Source organism: Taudactylus pleione, unplaced genomic scaffold, assembly GCF_031769625.1.
Source record: "Taudactylus pleione unplaced genomic scaffold, aTauple2 ptg000016l, whole genome shotgun sequence".
NCBI classification, from domain to species: domain Eukaryota; kingdom Metazoa; phylum Chordata; class Amphibia; order Anura; family Myobatrachidae; genus Taudactylus; species Taudactylus pleione.
Window position 1 is genome coordinate 28,487,028 of NW_028284418.1, and position 17,952 is coordinate 28,504,979.

General features: G+C 42.6%; 1 protein-coding gene across 9 annotated transcripts in view; it reads right to left on the minus strand.

The window, feature by feature from the left end:
- The window catches only part of LOC148541905 (uncharacterized), a 165,025-nt gene that overhangs the window by 65,331 nt on the left and 81,742 nt on the right, over window positions 1-17,952 (minus strand). For 8 of the 9 annotated variants that reach the window (XM_088475402.1, XM_088475437.1, XM_088475449.1 and 5 more), the window contains 2 exons: window positions 12,903-12,947; window positions 6,233-6,259 (listed from right to left, as the gene is read on the minus strand). In XM_088475402.1, the coding sequence (XP_088331528.1) occupies window positions 6,233-6,259; window positions 12,903-12,947 (72 nt within the window). The remainder of the gene's footprint in view (window positions 1-6,232; window positions 6,260-12,902; window positions 12,948-17,952) is intronic. The other variant, XM_088475446.1, reaches the window with a different exon arrangement.

Genomic DNA, 17,952 nt, shown 5'->3' on the forward strand with positions numbered 1-17,952 from the left:
ATGATTAACTATAATGTTTATAGTTGTACAATGGGGCACGTGAAATGCTTTAAGGAGCATTTCACACTTGTCGATTTCCCGATGCCAGCTTTCCGAGGTTGACCTAGGGGGCAAGTGCTGTATTAACTGAATCATGTTTTCCCCATGACTCTTTAGATTATAACATCATCTGGGCGTGTCCCAGTGGCGTAACTTCATCCCAGGTGTCGAGGCAAGATAAATGTTGGTGCCCCCCCCCCCCACAAACTAAAATGTACCACCTCCCAGCACCTATGCCAGCCCCAGCTGCCGCCGCCCCCCTTACGCAGTTCCTTTTGTATAATGCCCCCAGTAGTGGTCCCCCTATGCAGTGCCCGCCTATGTAGTGCTCCCCAATAATGGTCCCCCTATGCAGTACCTCCAGTAGTGAGCCCCCGGTAGATGCCCCCAGTAGTGAGCCCCCTGTAGTTGCCCCCAGTAGTGAGGCCCCTGTAGTTGCCCCCAGTAGTGAGGCCCCTGTAGTGAGCCCCTGTAGTTGCCCCCAGTAGTGAGGCCCCTGTAGTTACCCCCAGTACTGAGGCCCCTGTAGTTGCCCCCAGTAGTGAGCACCCTGTAGTTACCCCCAGTAGTGAGGCCCCTGTAGTTACCCCCAGTAGTGAGGCCCCTGTAGTTACCCCCAGTAGTGAGGCCCCTGTAGTTACCCCCAGTAGTGATGGCCCCCACCGCGCGCGCACACACACACAAAAAAAAAACACTTACCTTTATCCCCGCTCCAGTGCTGCTGCCGTCCATCCCCGGCGTCCGCTCCTCGGCACTATGGGAGTGACGTAATGACGTCACTCCCATAGTGCACTGCGGGACCCGGAAGACGGAGGTAGCTCCGTCCTCCGGCTGCCGCCGGGGGTTTGAATAGGAGCCGGGCGCTCGCTGGTAACACACTCAGCGGGCGCCCGGCAAATGGAGGGTGCAGGGGGTGTGACGCACCCCTTGCACCCTCCGTAGTTACGCCAATGGAGGTGGAGCGCCGATCAGCGGCGCTCCTCCATGCAGCTCCCGGGGACAATGAAGCCAGGTGCCCCCTTCAGGGCTGACGCCCGGCGGCAAATGACTCCATTGTCTCCGGGAGTTCCGCCACTGGCGTGGCCCTTATTATGTTCTATTTCATGTCGTATGTAATTTGTGTGTGTGATCCCTTCAGTGTACAGTGCTTCAAAATAATGAAATGCTATATAAATAAAAGATTATTTTAGTAATATAATATGCTACAGAAAATAATAAACTCTTGTTACGGCTCATACACACAGAGATTGAAAAACAACACTACAGATGTGTCCTTATAAATCTTTGCTGCAGTTGTGTTACTAGGCCACTCTCGGCGCGCCATGTCCCGTAAGACTCTGCTAGCGCCGGGCGTCTTTTTTTGTATTTTTTTTTGCAAAAAAAGTATCTAAGGCCCGTATTCAATTAGAAGCGAAAAGCAGAGATCCTCGAAAATATATCGCCAATTGCGTCTTTTCGACTGTCGGAAACTTCTCTCCGTATTCAATTCCATCCGCTTTTCGCGTACGCAGAAAGTCAATGCAATGTAATAGGCGAAAAAGATTCGCCTCTGAATAGCAGGAGAAAAGAAGTGCAAAATGTTTATTTTGGGGTGCAAAGGTGGGGGAACCACTCAGAACCCTGGGGACAGCCCCCCAAAGGACAACTGTGTAATAAAAATTCCAGGAAAAAAACTAAGAACACCCCAAAAAAGTACTTTGAATTTGGCGGCTAAAAAGCACAAAGTGGGGGGACAACTTCGCAAACTAGCGGAATAAGGTTCTGGGGGTGCTCTAAGAAGGGGTCAACTGTTTTGGGGATTGCAGGTGCTTTTATGAGGGAGGAATTTCACTTTTATTAATACTTCACTTTAGAAACATTAAAATATGCTTGCACCCATTCTCAGGTACCCCAAATTTGGCAGGACTACTTATTTTCACCAAAAAATACTGCTTTATGCCATTCTTCACCACTTGTGCAAAGATGCTAATTAGAGGCAATTGTACCAACTTAAGTACCCCAAACTGTTTTATTAGGACTAATCGGGCACTACTACATTGATCCCCAATGTTTCTGCATCTTTTTGGGGGGTTCAGGTTGATTTCCCCGATTCTGACACCACTTTCCGCCTGTTCTGACTTCGCATGTTGCCGTTTGCGCGTCTTTTGGCATTGAATAGGGCGAATAGCAGGTACATGCACGATAAGTTTCCGCCGCTAAAATACGCAATGTAGGTGAAAAGTCCGGCATGTAAAACTTTATCGCGGATGCAAAACTAATTGAATACCGCCTGAAGTCGCAATGTGACTAGGACACACCAGCAGACCGCGCTGATTAATTTGATATGCGGCACTTGTATATCTGTGTGCGACTGAGCTCTGAGTCTGTATACGAAGTGCTACAATGTAGCGGGGGCATCTTTTTTCATTCCAATTTCCATTGTGGTTCCAATACAGACTCTGGTGCACACAGATAGATACACAAGTGTCACATATCAAATTAATCAGCACAGTCTGCTGTTGCGTTCTAATTGCATTGCATTACGACTTAGGCCCGTATTCAATTTGAGGCCAAAAGTCCAGACTTTTTGCCTGTTGGACTTTTTGCCTCCTTCGCCAGTTTTCCAGGCGGAAAAGTATCGCGCGCGTGCCCAATATTCCCCGTATTCAATTTAAAAGGACGCGAACACGGGACCTGGTGAAACGTGGATCGGCGAAAAAAAACAGGAATTTTTGAGAAATCATCCTGTGACCCCCCCTAAAGATGTCTATAAATGGGGGATCACTATGGATACCACAGTTTTGCAGGTGCATAAATGCTTTGAAGAAGGTGATGCAGAAGAGCATTTAGCAAATTTTTTTGGGAAAAATAACTATGCCCATCAAATTTGGGGTACATGAAAATTGGGGCAAGCATATTTTTAAGTCCCTAAAATGATTTTAAAAAATTCTTCAAAAATGCACCTGCCACTACTCCCCGCAATGAAGAAAATACCTGCCGCATACTTTGGAACCCAGGGGCGTTTCTAGAGAGTAGGGGGCCCGTGTGCAGTCTCTGACATGGGCCCCCTCCTCTCCACCCGGCGGCTAGCAGCGCACTGAGCTGTGCGCGGCCAGCGCCGGAGTTATAGACTCTGGGCACTAGAGTGTGCCTATAGTCTATAGTGTATGCACAGGGTGGCCATTTTCCCTGTACTGCGCATGCGCAAACGATGGGAAAATGGCCACCGCGGGCATTTTCCAGTCGTTTTACAGCGCCGAACGCCCGCGCCGACGTGGGACTCCGGAGGTAAGTAATATTATGGGTGCAGGGTGTGCGGTGCGGCCCCCCCCATGTTCCACGCACACCCTGCACCCATTATAGATACACCCCTGTTGGAACCCCTCTGGAATCTATTATGGTACATTAGGATTTTTCCCACTTTTTTTTTTTTTTAACCCCAAACTTGAAAATTTTTTTTTGGGGTGTCCCGTTTTTATATTTTTTTATTTTTATTGACACACATTTTATTTAGGGGGCTTTTCCAGGGGTGCAGGCTATTGTTTTTAAGCTTGCACCCCTAAACCCCAAATCTGCACATTTGTCCCCGTTTGTTTTACATTGACTTTTCACACCGGCGAAAAGTCAATATAATTGAATACGGGGAAAAAGATAATAGGCGAAAATGACGGGTTTTCGCCTCAAATTGAATATGGCCCTTAGACTCATTTCCGGCGAAAAAAGGACGCAGAACGCTAGCAAAGTAGCACGGGACCTGGCGGCTTACTCACGCCAGGCAAGTCGTGCTGCGTGGCGTATTGAGCCTAGATGTATGAGGACACATCTGTATTGAAAAGCATAGACAAAACCATTTACTGTAACGCATTCTTGCAGCATAGTGGATTATGTACTTCATGAGTTCCCACACAACACCACTGTATTTTACTAAGTGTTAACACTCCTGAATGCTGCACACAATGTTGTAATGAAGTGTATGCTTGTCAGAAAGCCTGTGGAGCTCATTCAGACCTGCTCGCAAGATGCGCTGCTCGCTGGCAAAAAGGGGCCGGATATTCAAATTCCACGCTCGCACTGCGTGGCGTAAGGACGCCCTCTATGTCTTAGCGAGCTACGGTACTGAGCGCTCGCTAGTGTATAAAGACGCCCCCTTTCCCCTTGCAACACACGTCATCTCCTGGAATTGTTGAATTAATCCGTAACATTGAGAGCCATCAGAGCAGCTCGCAGCCCTTGAGGGAGCCATACCCCGCCGCAAGCACTGCAATCAGTGCTGGCTGCAATTCATACAGGTGACGTGTACAATGAGGCTACTTTGCTAATTATACACGCCCTTTAAACAGCGTTCTGTCAGCCTGACACGCCTGCGTCCGCAACACCACTCCCCCGTTTACAAGCACCTTCCCCTGTCACCACCCACAAACGGCACTATCTGTCACTCAAATTAGCGGGCAGTCTGTGTACTACAAGCGCATGTTTCCCCATCACTGAGACTGGCTTGCGCACGTGCACTGCGACTTATACGCATGCGCACTGAGCAACAATCGCCCGGCAGCGAGCGATCGCGCCTTAGCGGACGGCTCTGAATCAGGTCCTGTGTACAGGTCCACTACATTATTCGTGTGGACTGTCAGTGTCAAAGTACATTTCACAGGTTTTAAGAATGTGCATAAAACATGTAAAGGTAAGGCCTACTGTATGTGTAAGAATCTTTACATTTTAATGTCATTGCAGTCAGCTATCTAATAAATAGAATTAAAAAGTAAATGTCAGTATAAGGAGCCAGCGGCAAGAAGGGGCAAGAAGACAGGAGATTTATTTTTATCTTTTGGACATGTACTTTGTATTTTATACATGTGCTTCATATTTTGAAAAAACTTTTATCCATAAAAACCTAAGCAATCTGGGAGATAGGTCACATAATAGCAGCATCAGACGTTATTCACCTGAAAATCTGCACTGGATCGGGACATACTGTACTGCATACTTACCTACTCTCCCGGAAGGTGCAAGAGAATCCTGCTGATTTTTTGGGTGGTCCCCCACGCCCCAGAAGAGTGGGTGGATGTCCCAAATCCAGCCCGGTATGCGTTCGGCCTCCCGGCAGTCGGGATTCCGACGCTTACATTACCGGTGCCAGAATACCGACGCCGAAGGTAATTAATGAGGGGAGGGTTAGGTTTAGGGCTTATGAATAGACACTAGTGGGAGGGTTAGGGTTAGGCACTAAGGGGGAGGGGAGGGGGAGATTAGGTTCAGTCACTAGGGGGGGTGGTTAGGGTTAGGCACCAAAGAGGGATGGTTAGGGTAGGGAGAGGGGGAGGGTTAGCATACCGACCAACAAGTGTCGGTATGTTAACCCTGTCGGGATCCTCGCGTCGGGATTCTGACCGCCTGGATCCCAACTGTCAGTATTTCATACCGATTCCATCCAGTCCACATCCTAGTGAAGTAGGCAGGACGCAGTTACCAAAATTGGGCAAGTATGCTGCACTGTACCGTATATATGAACTGTAACCAATTTCACCCTATTTTTGTGTGTACTAATCTCAAACAGTTTGGTCAGCTATACATTAGTAAAACTAAACTGGTCAAATACCTAAATCAATCCTAAAGACCGGTCCAAGCTTTTTTATAACTCACAGTGGGTTGTGATATAAGGGAAAGAATATAAATTAGCTCCTATGAGATTGATCAATTCATTTTGTTGTCCAAGTACATTTTCATGTCTTTTACTTTATTTTACTCATCAAACAACATCCTTGAAATGTAAGAACAAAGTGGTTTATCACACAGAGAAAACTACATAAGCTGCTGCTAAAAATATCTTAGCGGGTATCCATCGTCCCCTGCACACAGTGGGACTTTACCCTCTTGCAGCAGATATGCTTCAAATTAACATTGTTGAAACTTGAATTGACAGGTCCGACAAAGAAAAATGATGGTAAATTGACTATGTATGGAATCTAGAAATCCTGTCATTCCAAACTGTAGAGGATTTAACAATGTTAGATAAATGTCTTATTCACAGTCAAGCACAAAACATTAAATACTGAATAATACCGAAATAAAAACACAAACTGTATGCTATACCTGATATACTGCATAGTGAGTTATAGCTACAAGTGTCAGCAAAGCACAAATTCTCAGTGTACATTTCTTTTTTATATAGATAAAAAAAACACTAGAGCTTAAAAGGAAAATCATACAAATGTACCTTTGCTCCTGAAAGGCCAGGTTCCCCCTAAAGGAATGCATAAAAATAAGAAAAAAATAACAGATTTTAGTATTATTATTATTATCGTTGCTATCTTTATTATTATTATTATTATTATTATTATTACTCTTAAGCGGCACATTTAAGCAATGATTTGGATGATCAGTGCGGTCACACTGGACTGGAGCAAAAAAACTGACAGTAATTATCAGCTAACTTCTGGGACTAATAGGAATTTTAGGTTGTGGCCCGTGATCTGCCATTTATGGGTAGTTTTACAGGCCCTCCCTAATATACTGTATTTATTCAAGAACAACAAAAGGTGCGCTTTCCCAACCTTCAATAAACAGGATCTGCAAATCCGGCTAAACACAACAACAAATGCACAAATAAATTGAAGTGCTAATGTTTGAAATACCACACAAAATTAATAAATATGAAAAGTTTATTAAAAACAACAATATATTCAACATATGAAGTTTCAGTATTAAGATGTCACATAGGTGCTCACTCAATATGACTGGGGTAACATACACCGTATATCCATAGATGTTATATGGTTCAATAAAAGTCCCGTATAGAAATGCTTGTTGATATATAAATGTCACAAAGGATGGTTCACAGTGGCCAAATGTTGACCATTCCTTTAATGAATATAAAGGGCTGCTATATGCAGTATGATTGCACACACAAGTTTGTTTGTTATTTATATTGGGATGTTCACCACTCCGATTGTGTAGAGACACTCGCCGCTCGTCAGCGGGGGTCTGTTAGCTGGTCACCGAGGTGTTTCAGGCATCGGGAGCAAAAGAATAGACATCCGACTTCTGTGGACAGGTCTCAGACTCCGTACGGCTGCCAGGGCACCTGGATTCGTAAGAAGCGAGCAGCCGCTCCAGCTTCTATGGGTGCATTTGTATAGTATTCCGGCTCCTGAAGGTGTAATAGCCGGGAGTGGTGTCCCACAGTGTAACAGTCAAACGATTGTGTGCGCTGGGTAGAAAGTAAGTCCAGCCTGGATCCACATCCAAGGTGTGCCAATATGAGCTTGTCCTGCAGCTACATACTTGCTAAATAGGCACTGGGTAGATAAGTAATAGTAGTGATCCAAATGGTCAGCAAGAGCACTAATGTGAAGGTCCTTGACGCGTTTCTCCAGGTTCAAGCGTCCCGGTTTCATCGGAAGGTATTGTTCACTGGGCTATGTTAGGGTTTTAAATAGCTAAAGTAATCAACTCAATGATTAACAGGTGTTTTAATTACACCCAGTGAGCCACATTGCACTGAAAACAATCTGTTACAATGTTTCTGAAATCTTCTTTTAAAAGGCTAGTTGCTATTTTAACCTGTAGCACTCAGTGTTACTCATCGTATATAAAAATATTAATAAACTTTTCATATTTATTAATTTTGTGTGGTATTTCAAACATTAGCACTTCAATTTATTTGTGCATCTGTATTTATTCATCCTGCTACACAAGTCTTCAAGGACTTACCTTTTCCCTCCATCTAGAGACCCTCCACTCATCCCTCTTTATTTGTAGAAACATACATAATGGTCAAAGCACATGGGGCCATCCTATTACAAAAACTGACCACTTTCTCAGCAAGCTACAGTACTTTAAACTATCTTCAACAGCAATATCACATATCATTTACGTTGGATCTAATCTCTGGCCTCTCAGTGTACTGAGCTGCTCCAGACCAGACTTGAGACCAAGGACGGCAGGGGGCCTGATTCAGATTTGGACGCTAATGCCACCACAACTGCGACTTTTTGCGGAGTTGCAGTGGCGATAATCTAGTTCCAGCCTTCCCCTTGTGTACTAGGGTGCACCGTACTCTGCAAGCCCTGAGACGCAAACTTTCAATGCCCGTGGAGTGCGCAAATCCGGTGGTTCCAAACGCCCTACCATTGACTTTCACCATCGACACATGCACCAGACTATGGCTGGTGCAGTGTTTCCTCCTGAAATTCCTGTAAATTTGGCCCTGTCGCTGCGGCTCTGCGTTTGGGAACAAAGCCGTGTTCACTTATTCACCCATGACACTCCCATAACACACCCATGAGACTTTCTTTTATTGCGTTCACTTCAGGCCACATCCCAGATGCCGTCCAGGAACTCCCATGGTGTTGCCTAGCCGGTTCTAATGCCAGTGCCTCCATAAGCAACAGCGGTTTCTGTGCACACTCAGGGGAGAGCATCCGTCTTAGGGGCTTTCAGGACTTTACATGCATGCGCAGTAGCAAATAATCGCTCAACTGACCAAATATCTGCATTGTGTCCTCCTCTGAATCAGCATGTGATGTCATTGGGGGTGGTTCAGGCCAAATCCAGACAAATTGCAAATGGATACTTCAGAAATGATTCTCAATGTAAACTAGGATGACTGGAGCATTTCCATACAGACATTATAGTAGCAATGTTTGTACTGTCATTAGCTAGGTTTTATAGCCAGCGATCAAAATGTCATGTAAATCAACCTACTGACTTATAAGTGTTTAAATTAGGTGTGCAAAAATCCTTATTTTAAGATTTCAAGTAGTGTAGAGAAGTGGCCCAGTGGAGACGTTGCCTACAGCAACCATTCAACATCTACCTGTCATTTTATAGAATGGACTTGAAAAATGCTTCCTGAAAGCTGATTGGTTGCTATGGGCAATATTTTCACTGGTCCACTCCTCCACTCTTTTCACTGTTTGATACTTAACCCCTGTATCGGAAACCTAATTTGCGCTTAAAATTAAGCAGGAGGAGTCAAGTAGTTACAATGTTATGTTAGATACTTGAACAGATAACAGTGTCCTCCTATACACTAAAACCTCAGGGAATTTAAGATAAGGATTTAGTTTGCAGAATACTAGGGATTCAGCCAAATGTCATTTTTACTAAAAACTCTGAACAAAACCCTAAATTTATTTCATCCCTAATTACAAGTACCAGCAAGAGCTTATGATATCAGCTAGTAATTGTAAAACATAAAAGAGCCATGAAAATGTCTTGTCTATGTTACCAGGAATCCAGCGTTCATCCTATATAAAGGAGGTTGCAAGCAGTGTAAACACTGGTGTCCCTGATCTATGAACTATAGGCCTGATTCACTACAGAACCCTATTCTGCTTATACACACACACTGCACTTGCTAATATCAGCGGTGCTATTTAATTGTGTGCAATCACATTGCGAACGCAGCCAGATATAGGGATGCCCACTTCCCCTTACTCACATCCGTATACTAGGGGAACATAGCGAAACCATCGGTAACATCGAGTAACATCGGACCCATATGCACACTTGCACAAGTCCTGACCTTACTCAGAAATTGCTAACCGCCATGCATGCTATCAGTGCTAGGGCCGCTTATGGCCACACAGCGGATAATTCATGCACGCCCCTGCAACGGCATTCAAACGCATTGGCACGCCTGCGTTCGCCCAACCACCCACCCATCACCACCCATAAACGGCACTTCCTGTCAGTCACTCTGCTCTGGGTCTGCGTAGCCCCTGCAAACGTAGTTCCCATCGCAATTGCTAGTTCGCGCACACACTGTGATGCATACGCATGCACAGAATGCAACAATCGACCGATTGCATGCTTCTTTGCAACTGCGATCCTTGATGAATCAGGCCCAATGTCATCTATTGTAGTGTTACACAGGAACACAGACAGTTACACCTCTTGCACTGTACATGCATACAGACAGGATAAATGCTGGGTCCTTACTGCAGTTATACATTGCGTACAGAAAGTTCCTACAGTATGTAAAACCACAGTAGAGTTTCCTGTTATCACCACTTTAACCACATACTGTACTAATATTGATTTTAATAACAGGTGAGATATAAACAAAATGTTTATCCATTAACAAATGTTGCTTTAAATGGAGTGTGTTTAAACTCATCACCTGAGATACATCCCAGGTATTATAAAGACAGCTGTGATGATGTTTCAAATGGAAATGATAAATATGCCTGTAAATGCAAGATATCTAGCTTTTTCCATAATATGTAGTAATGTTGAATACCCTATGACCTATTAACATAGTAAAATACAACCATATTTTAATAAACTACAGAATTCTGCAATCATCAGACAAACCATGAAGAGGATATAGTTAGAATCTCTGCTTAAAACAGTTTATTACCATTTGGACTGATTAGGGAGCATTGAAAATGTATCCAAGTGCCTGAACAATGTTGGACTTGATTGGCACGTTGTGAAGTGTACTTGCAGCATTCAGAAATTGGAATCAATCAGTAAAGATGTTATCATATATAATGACAACTGAAATCCACCATGCAGTCATTGGAGAGATGAGCGTTTCTCACATTTACAACTAATACAGTTTGAAAAAGCAGCTGACCTTAATCTAGGCTACAGCTGTTCTCAGATAACCCTCCCAGAGAAAATCAGAGACACATTTTAACCTGATTAATACATGTTTACATATGGAAGCTGACAGCGTTGTTCAACATATATCTTGTTATAGGAAGCACTGTTTGTTTGTAATAAAACAGTATCATCTGTATATAGAATTCCAGGGGTGTTTCAAAGTTCTCATGTACAGTAGGTATAACAGCCACATGTTTCCTGAGACTCAGTGAGGAAAATACTCTGTGTTATTAGCTATTTTAGTCCACTTTTACTTCGATTTCCTTTATAATTCCATTTCTATATCTAAACATGTGAGTTAGTTGCTAGTTATACATATACATATTTTCTCTTTTTGGATAAATAGTTTCACAAACTTCTAGTTATCCATTTATTTGTCACTGTAAGCACAGTTACTATCATGTTGATACAAGCATGTTCTAACAGAACAGATTGCATCTGTCTTCATCTTATTGGTTGTGTACATAAAGAGTACTAAGGCTGCATACACGTAAAGATTTTGTGTCCAACCATCCAACTAGTTGATTGGTTGGAATGAAAATCTGGTAATGTATGGGAGTAACTGATGATCAGCAATTTGCTCCTAAATGCCAGAAAACAGGTGAAAATGGTCGTCAGACAAGTTTATTAAATGTTTGATCTAAACAATTTGTTCAAACAACAGTTTTTGTTATTTTCCGGCGTTTGGGAGCAAATTGCTTATTGTCATTTGCTTTCGTACCTTACTAGATTTTCATTCTAACCAATCAACTAGTTGGATGGTTGGACAGAAAATCTTTACGTGTGTACCCAGCCTTACACTTGTCGCTGTTGTCATAGTGAGGGAGATGTATTAAGCGCCAAAGCGGCATCAGCACGCGTTATGTGCGCTAATACCGCTTCTCCCCATGTATGACTGGGGGGCTGGGCAGTAAATGACAGCGCCCTTGTCATTATCGGCGCTATGTACAAGATAGCAGCGCTGATAGGCAGGGCTAAGTATGAACGGTCAGTTCGCCTGACCGTTTCACCCGCTGCAGCTGTCGCTATCGACAGCTACAGCCTGGCGAAGCCTTGCCAGCTCCAGGCTGCACGCAGGATCTTGCAATACTTGCGAGATCCCGCACATGCTCAGTGGAGCCGGCTGGAACTGAGACACAACATATCAGCACTAGGCTGATGCACTGTGGTCTCTAGCAGCGATCGCCGGAGGGGGAGAGTTATCACTCTCCCACTCCAGGCTGATGAGATGTTAATACATCTCGGTAAAGAGGCGAAGCAGGAAACGTTATAGCGACACGTTTAGTGTCGCTATAATACATCTCCTCCAGTGTTCCATGTTTTAACAAACTGGTAATAGGCTATAGAGTCAGAACTGTGGTGTGACGGGGCATGTAGGCAAGTGCAGGCTATACAGACCTTGGAGGCGAATATTTTGCACTAGAATAGGGCAGATGCAAGGACTCATTGGTAATGACGCCTAGAAGAGAACCAGACACAAACTACAGACAAAGGTGTTGGTGCCTCTCAACTTGCATATGGACAAACATAGACATTTTGCCCATGCATATTTCTTTTAAGAAAAGTACGCCCAATTTACATTCAACTCTTTAAATTTTGTATAAAAAAGAATAAAAATTGGATAATTCTTAGAAAATGCTGCAATAAGTCCTGTTACAGCAGATAAAGGTTGTTTTATAAGGTCCACAACTGACTGGTTCTGCCTGTTACCAGCTCCCAGTCAGCTCCGGTGATTATCAGAACAGAAATGAGAAGTTTGTGATTCTTTACCGTTTGGAAATCAAAACGACTTCATCTGAGTAAAACTTTGAACATAAACAAGGCAACAAGTAACATGACATTCACAAGTCAGCACAGCAATAAGGAATGTGCTCTGTAGGCTGCAAGTCTAGGGCAGTTACTGGCAATGATTAGGTGTTGAATGGTTGACAAAGGCCAATGATAGAGGGAGAAGTGATGTAGGATTAATGAAGGAAGGTAAATTAAAGGAATGTTTGGGTCATACCTCTCAACTTTCAGAAACAGAAATCAGGGGGAAAGCTAAAGAAAAAGAGGACACAAGATGAGAATTAGGGTTACAGAACTACACAGGGAGTGGACAGCGGTATGAATAGTGTAACTAGTGATAGTGTCTGAGGACCAGTACACAGAGGAGGGAGTTGTGAGTCAAGTGGATAACTGGGAAGTAGGGAAGCAAAGAGACAGCACAATGTCAGCTGAGAGGTGACTGGGGATTCTAGGGTTACAGCTACAATCCATTCTTTTTAAGATACCTTTGCTCCATGTTTCCCCGGCATCCCGGGCATGCCTCTTTCCCCCTAAGGTAGAGAAAAAGGAAAGAGAAGTGGATAGAATAAGTCTATGCAGGAGAGTTAGTTTCAGGCTACAAAGTGTTTTGGCCAAAGAAAGTGGGTTAAACGAAGGTATAGCGCCCAAATCTAAAACCCTTTCTAATGAAAAGAGTATAGAGGCTAATGAGGCAGTAGTATTAGGCAAACCATTCTAGGTAAAGTCAGGGATTTATATGGAGAGCTGATTACACTCTGGGGGGGAGGGGGGGGGATTTATTAAAGTGAGAGTTTTTAAAGGTGGAGATGTTGCCCATAGCAACCAATCAGATTCTACTTAACATTTAACTACCACCTTCTAGAATCTAATTGGTTGCTATGGGCAACATCTCCACTTCTAAAAACTCTCACTTTAGAAAATATATCCCTCAGAATTATATGGGAATGCACCCAAATGAGTAGATGCGCAAAAGTCTTCATGCCGCTCTAACACAACCGCCTCCATTTTTAATATTTAATATTATTAGAAATATATGGCTGTGAAATTTCAATGACATTATACTGTTTACTATTTGAAGTACCTTTGTCACAATGTGATATGTTTATCAGTGCTGAGATTTGTTTTAGCCAGCAGCTTTATAATAAACTACACACTGGGGCACCGGCTTGTTTCTGTCTAGGTCAGTTTATTTTAGCTACTTTGCAATATCAAGCCGTTTATGTATTGCTACAGGTGAGCACTTCCTGCAGTGATGTTTGGAGAAATGAAATGGTGAACAATAAATGGTTTTTATTAAAGTGGCACTGTCATGAAAAAAATGAAGATTTTAAACATTTCAAGTCAATATAAGTGCTATGTGTTTAGGTACACCGTATCTGCAAGATCGTAGTGCATATGTAAGGCTAAAGCATGATTTTGTTATACAATTGTAGTAAATGTGTCCGGATGGCAAAATCTCATACGCTAAGTCTGATAACCATTGCATAGGGTCCCTGTGGTATCTGCTATTTGTGAGCCTGCAGGTCCTACTATCACACCGTTACTTGGTCAGACTGTTCGACAAAGTCTTTCAGGATTGTACAATTTACTGGTCAAACCAGTATAGTGTAGTGCAACAAGTTACCACCAGAGGGTAGTATAAGATAAGAATCGTACACCATCAGCTAAAGCAACCCTGAGCATGATGTTACTCCATTTGTGTTATGCTTCTAGGTTTTTAAATCCGAAATTAGAAACTTGCCTCTAATCATGCATCGATCGGATGTCCAGAATGAGTTGGTAATATTACCTGATTTTAAAAAAACTTCATCTGGCATGCAGTAGACATCATAAGTAGTTTTACATTTAACTGTAACTGACTCGGGGTATCTAATTTTCAGCCCTGATTAAGTAGTCAGTGAGATCAATCATATAATAAAACAAAGAAAGTCCATAACTTTGCCAACTATCATTTCTGCTAGTAGCAACTTTTAAAGACAAACTTCAAATCTTAATTATGTAAATAAACAATAGGCTTAAATCATGTCATTGTTTCTCTGTAGTATAATGGACACTACAAACTACATATATTTTACACAAATCACTAAGGTACGGATATGAAATCTAAGTAAACAGCTGCTGTGATCTCCCATTTGCTCTTATAAACAATAAAAAGACATCCAAACCATGGTCATAAAACATAAATTTAAGACTATTACAACAGAAACGTGGTGGGACTTGCACCAGAAATTTGCACGTTATGACCGCAATTTGTAAGTGCATTTATTATTTATACAGTATATTTACTCAATTTCTTATGCAAGATCATCACATCACCGCTACTAGCTGTGATAAGAGATGAAGCTTTAGCATGTGCAGAACGAGGTCCTGCAATCACGCTCGCAGTGCCTGACAGCCGCAGCTTGATTGACAGCTGCGGCTGTTTGGGGGTGGTGCTGGCCTGCATTCCAGAAAAAGGGGGCTTGTCGAGGCCAGATTCCTGGCCATGGCAACACAGGTAAGACGGCCAGTCTGAGTAGCCTTTGGCTTCTCAGATGGCCTGAAGCTGCAACCAGTCATTGAATGCTGTGTCATTGGATGCAGCACTCAGATTGCAGATGCTGACAGGAGGCTTCTTTTTCCTTCAGACGCCTCCTGCAGCATTAGAATATTTACACATTAATGCTGTGTCGAAAGACATCCACATCTCAATCAAGCACTTGGTTCATAGACTCTGTCGCAGACAAACACAATTAGCTTGTGTAATATACATATTTTATATTCATATATATTTTAATCACAATCAGATTACATGCAATTTGATTAAATAAATACTGAACTGTCCACTGAAACACAAACAGCATAATGCCTGTGTGGTCAGCTTTACATGGTTTTATTCACTGCAAATACTGTAAAAGTTCATATATATTCTGGGACCTAAATGTCCTAAATGTGTAAGTTTGAATTGCCAATAAACCTTCTAGATACAAATATCACCCTATAGAAACATAAACCATAGCACTGTAACACTGCCATCTGCTGAACTGAACTAAGTCTCACAGTCTGACAACCTGGGTACTATATTTATGAACATAACATTCCATAAATCCCGCTGACATCTCCATTGTAATAAGGCACCAAAACATGTCTGACAACATGGAAAGACATACTGTATGTCCTGATCTTAAGTACCTTTTGGTTTGTTGTTCATCATTTCTTGCGTGGAGTGTCATTTTGTTTTGTGTTGTATGGAACAGTTTGTCCCTAAAATTTCCCATTGCAATAAGCAATTTCCTTTTGAAGTAACATAATGAATAGACAATTTGAAAGTACTGCCCCCAGAACGGTACAAATCATTATTCACGCTCCTGAGCATGACTTCCTGTATTAATTAAATAAAAATGTACCAGGGTCTAGGAGAAGACACACAAATAAATCTACATTTCCTGACATTTACTGAATTGTCCTGCTGACCTTACAAGGTAATTAGTACATACAGAATAAATGAATACATTGAAAAAGACAACTGAACAGATTTACCCAACAAGAGGCACAGAAAAGCAAAAATAATGCAGGAAGAAATCTATTATTAGACTCCCACAGTAATGTATAAAGTAACTGCTCCCTCCACCCCCATGTTGTCCACATGGTTAAATTCCCCACAGTTGTTCCTGTTTACCGCTATTTTAGTAAATATTTGTACCATGTAAGTTATGTCTATACGTGTAGAGTTTTTCATGGATTTCCCATAAGAGAGACATAAATGGAAATAGCATAGAGATCATGGATCTCTCTATAAATATACTCAGGAAATGTACACAGAAATACCACAACAAAAATGGACCACAAGCCAAAATCTCCATGGGGATTGGAGTGGAGGCGATCTAGTATAACATCAATGTAAGCAAGCTTTACCTTCTCCTACCACTTGCACCTAGTGGTCCCCAAGTCTCATATTATTCCCAATTCAGTCTATATTTGGACCATATCTAGTTCTTCCTTAGTAATTGTAAGGCAAATAAAAAAAAGGATTACTTTATTGCTTATTATCTATTCTAAACATTTGTGTATGACAATATGTGCACTGGACTATGTGGAAAATATACTGTACTGTTGGCCTGATTAAGCTTTGGGAATAGAGAAAGATATAGCAAGTAACTGAGCACCCTGGTAAAACTATGCTGCACTGCAGGAGGGGCAGATGTAGAATGTGTAGAGAGATTTAGATTTGAGAAGTGCGTATCCTAACCAGTGTCGGACTGGGTCATGAAGGGCCCACCGGGGGAATGCAGTGGTAGGGGCCCATGCTTAAGGGGTGTCGCCAGCCACCAGAGGCGCTTGGTTAACCAATAGGCAAATCTTGTAGTTTCTATAGAAAGGAACCAAGCAGCCATGTTGATCAGTGGTCCTACTCCACCAGGTCACTGATCATCTAATAGAGTAACAATGTATGATGGAACCAGAGACAGACAGTGTAGGGGGTGGGCCCTCAGGCAGTGGGGCCCACCGGGGATTTTCCCTGTACCCCTGTGGGCCAGTCCAACCCTGATCCTAACTGACATCTACAGTGCAGTGTAAAAATAAAACTGTGCGGTATAGGTGGGCTACATGCAGCAGCAGCCATTATACACCCCACATGCAAAATAAATGTATATATTTGCACCCCTTGCATTGCAACATGGTTTATCCAGGTTCACATTTACTTGCTATATCTTACTCTATTTCCAAAGCTGAATCAGGCCCTGTGTCTAATGGCGCACATCCACTAGCAGACCAAAAAACGACTGCACGAATACGACATTGTAATCGTGCAGTCGTTTCACAGTCTGTGCTGAGCCTACACTGAACATTCAGTCGGTCAGTGTAGGCACATCAATCATCCCCTAGCATGCACAATGTTATCGTCAGGTTGACCAGCATGTTCGGGCGATGAGTGATGTTGGAAACGACCAGCGGGAGTGTACATCACTGGTCGTTTCCGATATTAATGTGGCCGATTCATGCACGATTCATGAGCAATTGAACAGTAACGATATCGTTATCGTTCAATCGCTTATAGAAATCGGCAAATGGATATGCGCCTTAACACATACAAGCCCTTGTTACCCAGTGCATGATCACTCAATAAATACATTGTGGAACAACAAGCTTCTATCATTTAATATATCACGTGGCAAGAAACTTCTAATTGCCATTCTCTTATGTGAACTTAGCTGGTAGAAACATAGTAAGTCAGTGGTAATCTGTCTGGTTGACAGTTTCTGTTTTTCCCTTCAGTTTATGAGTTTTAGATAGTGATATGAAATGCAATAACTTGTCAATTTCACGTTACTTTGGTTTGAGGCCAAAGAGAAAATTGTGCTTGTGTGTCAGATGATTGAGTTACAGAATAGAGGTGTATTACCACAAACCTGGAGATGGATACGGTCAATGCAAACTGACTACTGTAGATGAGAGTTTTCTTAACAATACTCGCCAGGCAATAATTGTTGGATAAATCCCAATGACATTCCATATTCAGCAGTTTCGAATCTCGTTGTTTAAATGCTGATGCCT